General features: G+C 44.5%; 1 protein-coding gene across 1 annotated transcript; it reads right to left on the bottom strand.

The window, feature by feature from the left end:
* Nucleotides 1-238: 238 nt before the first annotated feature.
* On the bottom strand, nucleotides 239-3,894 carry LOC135538487 (keratin, type I cytoskeletal 13-like). Its single transcript, XM_064964375.1, has 7 exons — nucleotides 3,255-3,894; nucleotides 2,657-2,739; nucleotides 2,285-2,441; nucleotides 1,886-2,047; nucleotides 1,621-1,746; nucleotides 1,077-1,297; nucleotides 239-887 (listed from the first exon to the last, which is right to left on the bottom strand). The coding sequence occupies exons 1-7, from the start codon at nucleotides 3,807-3,809 to the stop codon at nucleotides 695-697; spliced, it is 1,497 nt and encodes a 498-aa protein (XP_064820447.1). The 5' UTR covers nucleotides 3,810-3,894; the 3' UTR covers nucleotides 239-694.
* Between the last annotated feature and the right edge of the window lie 4,042 nt (nucleotides 3,895-7,936).

The following is a 7,936-nucleotide window of genomic DNA, read 5'->3' as shown; positions in this document are numbered from 1 at the left end:
AATTTTGCATTCAAACTTGCATTCAAATTTCTACTATCAGCACTTCTAAAAAAATATTGGCATGTATTAAACTCAGTACGAGTAAATGTCATAAATATATTCAAGATCATACTGACACATATACTTCCTCAAGACCATAGAATTGGCCTCATGTGCAAAGATGACAACCTATATGATAGTCAGATGTATAGGAGCATGCCAGATCAGATACATCAAGTTGAAAGACACAGAAGACAGATTGATGGTGTCAGCAAGTCAGACCATCTTTATTGTATTCACAATGGGGTCTGTTGTTGGTGTCCCATCCAGATGTAGTAGAATATGTTGTTCTGGAGGTGTTAACCATAGAAATAGAATTACCAGAAAATAATTCCCCATTCAAGTCAATGTTCTATAATGGGTGTCTGAGGGGCTTTAGCCATTCTATAAAGTATTGGAGGACGTTATGCACTTCTTAAACTAGAGTAAACCAGAGCTGGCCTAAACAAATAACACTGATAACGAGGATAGGGATTGTTTATCTGACAAATATTTTTATAAGTTGTAATGCTGTATTTTCGGTTGCATGAATAAAGGACTGGGGAAACGCAATATTCCACATTCTGGCCTCACATTTCCTACAACCATTCTAGTAATTATATTTCTATGTGGTTAACCCATTGCTTGCTGCAGTGCTCGCTGTGTGTGTGGGACCTTAAGAGGTGTGTTTGGTTTCACTTGAGGAGACAACCTTGCCATCCACCATTTCCTCTGTGACAATCACCACCTTGCGTGTGGTGGAGGTGGATGAGCTGGGGCCGGAGCTGGAGGAGCTGAGGCCGGAGCTAGATGAGCTGATGTGGGAGCCGGAGGAGCTGAGGCCAGATTTCGAGGAGCTGTGAACAAGGCTTTTAGGAAGGGAAACCAATGGTTAGCATAGATAGCATCTATGATCTATGATCATAATATCTATTAAAGGTCACACAGCTGTAGATTCAAGTCAAAAGTAACCATGGCTCAAACTAAGGTCAACTTCAAATGAACAATGCTTTTAAAATCAAATGTTGAGGGACACATCCAATCCCATTCTGCCTTACCCGCTAGCCTCTCCGTCCAGCAGCCTCCTGTACTCAGCGATCTCCATCTCCAGGCGTGTCTTGATGTCCAGCAGCATCTTGTACTCCTGGCCCTGGCGTTCCATGTCGCTGCGGAGAGACACTAGCTGCTCCTCCAGGCTGGTCACTTGGCTCTGGAGGCGTCCCAGCTGCATGGAGTAACGGCCCTCTGTCTCCGCCAGCGTGTTCTCCAGGGAGCCTTTCTATTGGCCAGGAGAGATAGAGATGATGGGTCAAAACTGTGGGAGTAGGTTTGGAATTTGGAATGTTTACTGTCATACTGAAAAAGTTCTCCCTAGTAATTGAATGTGAAGGCAGGCCGATGTTAGCTATAGTAATGGAGTGGTGCCTGGCTACAACAACTTGAGGGATAGTGTTATAGTCCAGGTGAAAGTGAGATACTTGAGGGATGGTAGAGAATGATGAAAGAGTCAAATGTTGTTTATACATAGAAGTTGCACAAAGTTGTGTAGGTAATGTGCCCTAAACTGTGGTCCTTGGTCAGTTGTTTGTAATTACAGCTCACCATGCTGAGCTGTGACTGCAGTTCAATCTCCAGGCCCTGCAGTGTGCGACGGATCTCCGAAATCTCTGACTTGGAGGTCTGGAGAACCTCTGTGCTGGACGCCACCTCCTTGTTCAACGTCTCTGTCTATAAAACACAATAAGTGGTCAATCATGACATAAACAAACCAACATTTCAGCTCATGATAGAATGTGACAACGTTACCAACTAGAAGTAAAGGAACATCTACACCATGAACATAGTTTAGGGGTTCTAGAGGTTCTACCTTGGTCTGGAACCAGGCCTCCAGGTCGCGCTGGTTCTTGGCACTACCGGCCTCGTACTGCTCACGAATCTCAGCCATGACTCTGGACAGGTCCTCCTGTGGTGCTGCGTCCACCTCCACGTTGATCTGTCCAGTCATCTGAGTCCTCATGGCCAGCAGCTCCTGTGGAGAAACATATAGTGGTGAGTTTAAAGGACTAAGAAGTGACTAACCTCTGCCTGATGGTAACAACTTGACCTGCCCTCTGTCTTCATTATATATTTGAACACCATTGCTTGATACAGATGTGGTTGAAAGCCAGCAATGTAGTTCTAGTGAAAACCCATAGCAGGTTGACATGGTCAATAGATGTAATACATTAAGGGACTGTATGGATATGTCCCATCAGCCCACACCCACCTCCTCATGGTTCTTCTTGAGATAGATGAGCTCCTCCTTCAGTCCCTCGATCTGCATCTCCAGGTCAGATCTGGCCATGGTCATCTCGTCCAGCATCCTCTTCAGCCCGGCAATGTCCGCCTCCACTGACTGACGCATGGCCAGCTCGTTCTCATACCTGAGAGATGGAGAGAGCTTAGGTCATATGTCTGTTGGGAGGGTGTGGTTATGGTGGAGCTGACGGGTAATGTCATTTGGTTTCCTTTTATAGATTCAACACAAAATGTAATAAAAAACAGTATGAGAGTTTTTACAGATTTGGGGTTATTCCAAGGGGTTAATGTAATGCACCCGCAGTGTACAGTATCTGTGGAGGGCGTTGGATGTACTTACTTCGTTCTGAAGTCATCGGCAGCGAGCTTTGCATTGTCGATGTTCAGATAGATGCTTCCGTTCAAGCAGGTGGCATCCTGGATCTGAGAGGTGGAGGATGGCAAAAACATTTCAGGATGGGGCATGCATGGAATTTCACACTAATATAGTACACACAAACTGTTAAATCACACTATAATCACTCAGTTCTGAGTTTCAGCTGCACTGTAAATTATAGCTCACAGAACCATTACAGGGAACCTGTGATCTTTGTGAACATTGTAAAGCATGACACAAAGAATCTAATTGCACCTTTTGCAATCGCCTAGGGGCTCTTAAGAGAGAGGAAGGATTGGCTTCAATTATCCGCTTTATCTTCAATATTTCAGCTGCAAATATGCATACTGTCTTGTCATCTATCTTCGGTGCAATATCTTGGTTTAATCAATTATTACATAATTTTGCAATTTCCAATGTTCATATATCACTCTCAGTAACTTGTTGGAAAAACAAGCTGATGTCACCTGTACTCTCTAGCAAAGGATAACATTGTCACTTTGCAGACATCATCATGTTTTGACATGCCGTGCTCTTGTCATCTAGGAAACGCGTCACGTACCTTGTCCTGCAGGTCGGCTATAGTAGCGTAGAAGCCAGAGTAGTCGCGAGCACTGGGGGACGTCTTGCTCTCCATGAACTGACGGATCTTCAGCTCCAGCTCGGCGTTGGCCGCCTCTAGCATGCGCACCTTCTCCAAGTAGGTGGATAGGCGGTCGTTCAGGTTCTGCATTGTGGCCTTCTCGTTGGCCGACACATTAATGTCGGCTCCTCCGCCACCACCACCACCCCCTCCCATGCTGAAACCAAAGCCGCCACCGCCGCCGCCGCCACCACCCCCTCCCATTCTGAAACCATAACTGCCACCACCACCACCTCCACCGCCGGAACCGAACGAGGAGCTAGAGATGCGCACCCCAGAGCCTCCTGCTCCTCCATACACACTGCCGGCCCTCATGGCAGTGACGCGGCCTCCTCCACCTCCACCACCACCCATCGAGGAGAAGCGGGAGGAGCCCATACCCATTCCACCTCCACCTCCAGACCTCATGGACATGGTGCCACCTCCGCCTCCACCGCTGCTGCTGTAGGACATGCTAGATCTGGAGAAGGACATGGCTGCTGAGAGGGAGTCTGCCTGCCTGGGATGAGGAGAGAGAATGTGGTGCACGGCCCAGGCACTGTTCCCTTTTTATGCTGCACAGGGCAGAAGGAGGGAGGGTGAGAGGAGGACATGGGCGGGAGAGGCAGAAGGGAGGAATAGAGAAGGGAGGAGTACAGGGAGGATTTACCACATATAGGGCATGGGATCCTCCCCCACTCTTTGACATGCTAGGATGCAGAAGGAGATGGAAGAGGATAGTTATGTACTGTGTGGATATGCAAATATTGAAAATATACTATTGTTGTGCAACTCCACTCTCCCCATCTCACTCAATATATGGTGTCTGCCTGCACAAACAAATAAAAGTGCACACACGTATAAATAGTTGGAATTCCTCTCCCGTTTATAGCGTCTGGTTGAAAGCATAAACAAACCTGCTTCTATTAGCCCCAGATAAGTCAATCAATCAGTCAACACACACAGTATAACTTTGACATGCTGTGACAGGTGAACTTTGCCACGTTTTCTGAGAATATTTTTAAAAACACTGAATGGCTATTTACCTCTACCTGTTATGTACCAAGACAGGGACTGGGGAATTTGTCAGGATCAAAATAGACATGAAAGGAGCAAAGCCCAGGTTGAACTTTTATTTCACAACGGGAGAATTGCACATATTTTAATGCCAAGGACATGGCAGAATGGCTTTCCAAGAGGTGCTGAGTTATCCTGAGTGGTCCAGCCTCAGTTCAAAAAACAATGGATAAACGTTGCCCTAAGACTTGTCTAAAGTTTGTAGAAACAAAAATACACCTCATCACCTTACTTTAACCTTTTAATTATTCATAACTCTTTTCCTGGTTGTATGTGGCTGTATACAACCCAGGCACAGAGAGCTGAGCCGAGCACATAGAGCCACTGACAGTTACTAGATTCACCCAGAACTCAACCGCTGTCCATTGGAATTCTGTAACTGGTTCTTCCGGACACACAATGTCCCTAACGTAGGAACAAACAGACCTCTTTCGCATCAACAAATACAGTTGAAGTCGGAGGTTTACATACACTTAGGTTGGAGTCAATAAAACTTGTTTTTCAACCACTCCACAAATGTCTTGTTAAGAAGGACATCTAATCAGGACATCTACTTATTGCATGACACAAGTAATTTTTACCACAATTGTTTACAGACAGATTATTTCACTTATAATTCACTGTATCACAATTCCAGTGGGTCAGAAGATTACATACACTAAGTTGACTGTGCCCTTAAACAGCTTGGAAAAGTCCAGAAAATGATTTTGGTTTTAGAAGCTTCTGACAGGCTAATTGACATAATTTGAGTCAATTGGAGGCATACCTGTGGATGTATATCAAGGTCTACCTTGAAACTCAGTGCCTCTTTGCTTGACATCATGGGAAAATCTAAGGAAATCAGCCAAGACCTCAGAAAATAGACCTCCACAAGTCTGGTTCATCCTTGGGAGCAATTTCCAAATCCCGGAAGGTACCACTTTCATCTGTACAAGCAATAGTACGCAAGTATAAACACCATGGGACTAGGCAGCCGTCATACCGCTCAGGATGGAGATGCATTCTGTCTCCTAGAGATGAACGTACCTTGGTGCGAAAAGTGCAAATCAATCCCAGAACAACATCAAAGGACCTTGTGAAGATGCTGGAGGAAACAGGCACAAAGTATCTACTTCCACAGTGAAACGAGTCCTATATCGACATAACCTGAAAGGCCGCTCAGCAAGGAAGAAGCCACTGCTCCAAAACCACCATAAAAAAGCCAGACTACGGTTTGCAACTGCACATGGGGACAAAGATCATACTTTTTGGAGAAATGTCTTCTGGTTTGATGAAACAAAAATGTAACTGTTTGGCCAAAATGACCATCTTTATGTTTGGAGGAAAAAGGGAGAGGCTTGCAAGCCAAAGAACACCATCCTAACCATGACGCACCGGGGTGGTAGCATCATGTTGTGGGGTTGCTTTGCTGCAGGAGGGACTGGTGCACTTCACAAAATAAATGGCATCATGAGGGAGAAATATGATGTGAATATATTGAAGCAACATTTCAAGACATCAGTCAGGAAGTTAAAGCTTGGTCGCAAATGGGTCTTCCAAACAGAAAATGACCCCAAACATACTTCTAATGTTGTGGCAAGGACACCAAAGTCAAGGTATTGGAGTGGCCATCACAACGCCCTGAACCCAAATCCTATAGAAAATGTGTGGGCAGAACTGAAAAAGCGTGTGCGAGCAAGGAGGCCTACAATCCTGACTCAGTTACACCAGTCCTGTCAGGAGGAATGGCCCAAAATTCACCCAACTTATTGTGGGAAGCTTGTGGAAGGCTACCCGAAATGTTTGACCCAAGTTAAACAATTTAAAGGCAATTCTACCAAATACTAATTGAGTGTATGTAAACTTCTGACCCACTGGGAACGTGATGAAAGAAATAAAGTCTGAAATAAATAATTATATCTACTATTATTCTGACATATCACATTCTTAAAATAAAGTGGTGATCCTAACTGACCCAAGACAGGGAATTTTTAATAGGATTAAATGTCAGGATTTGTGGAAAACTGAGTTTAAATGTAGTTGGCTAAGTTGTATGCAAACTTTTGACTTCAACTGTATATCTAGAAGAAGACATCCTGAAGCAGTCATTTCTAGACCACAATCTAGTTGAAATGGATTCAAATCCAAAGTGTATCATTTGTGTCTTATTACAATTGTGAAATTATGGTATTTTCTGAGCAATGGTAAATCAGAAGGGTGCTGTCAGTCAGTTTACATTGGCGTGTTCACACAAACAAGGTGCCAGGCAAATGCATTCAATTTTTGATGATATAAATTGATCTGAATGAATAAATCACTCTATCATCTATCATACACTACATGGAAAAAAGTATGTGGCTATTTCAGCCACACCCATTGCTGACAGGTGTATAAAATTGAGCACACAGCTATGCAATCTCCATAAACAAACATTGGAAGTAGAATGGCCTTAATGAAGAGCTCAGTGACTTTCAACGTGGCACCGTCATAGGATGCCACCTTTCCCTGCTATTGCTGCCCCAGTCAACTGTAAGTGTTGTTATTGTGAAGTCGAAACCTCTAAGAGCAACAACGGCTCAGCCGCGAAGTGGTAGGCCACACAAGTTCACAGAACCGGACCGCCGAGTGCTGAAGCATGTAAAAATAGTCTGTCCTCTGTTGCAACACTCACTACTAAGTTCCAAACTACCTCTGGAAGCAAGGCCAGCACAAAAACAGTTTGTCGGAAGCATTATGAAATAGGTTTCCACGGCCGAGCAGCAGCGCAAAAGCCTAAGGCCGCCATGCGCAATGCCAAGCATCTGATAGAGTGGTGTAAAGCTCATCGCCATTGGACTACGGAGCAGTGGAAAAGTGTTCTCTGGAGTGATGAATCACGCTTCACCAACAGGCAGTCCGAGGGACGAATCTGGGTTTGGAAGATGCCAGGAAAACGCTACCGGCATGTTGGTGGTCTGAGGCTGGTTTTCATGGTTTGGGATATGCCCCTTAGTTCCAGTGAAGGGATATCTTAATGCCACAGCATACAATGACATTCTATTGAACATCTTTGGGACGAATTGGAATGCCAGCTGCGGGCCTAATCACCCAATATCAGTGCCCAACTTCACTAATGCTCTTGTGGATGAATGGAACCAAGGACCTGCAGCAATGTTCTAACATCTAGTGAAAAGCCTTCCCAGAATAGTGTAGGCTATTATAGTAGCATAGGGGGACCAACTCCATATTAATACCCATGATTTTGAAATGATGTGTTCGACGAGCAGGTGTCCATGTACTTTTGGCCATGTAGTGTTTATGTGGTCTGCATCTTGACTTACGGCTGTGCACCACTTTGAGTAGAGCACTCAACTTTTCAAGAGTTTCCCAATTCTCCCACAGTCATATCTGTCAATGCGTACCATCATCTAACTCCAATGACTACTGATGTTGTGTAACTGTTGGAGGCTCTTCAGAGGAATAGGAGGACCACCCTACTCAGTGATTTTCAGAAAAATAAAAAAAGTTTAAAAAAATAAAAAGAGATACTTAAAAGAAACTATGCGACATATACTCACATCACCAAA

This window comes from Oncorhynchus masou, chromosome 5 (genome assembly GCF_036934945.1).
Source record: "Oncorhynchus masou masou isolate Uvic2021 chromosome 5, UVic_Omas_1.1, whole genome shotgun sequence".
In the NCBI taxonomy this organism is placed as follows: Eukaryota; Metazoa; Chordata; class Actinopteri; order Salmoniformes; family Salmonidae; genus Oncorhynchus; species Oncorhynchus masou.
Note: the sequence above shows the minus strand (reverse complement) of the source record. Positions and strands in the feature narration are given on the sequence as shown.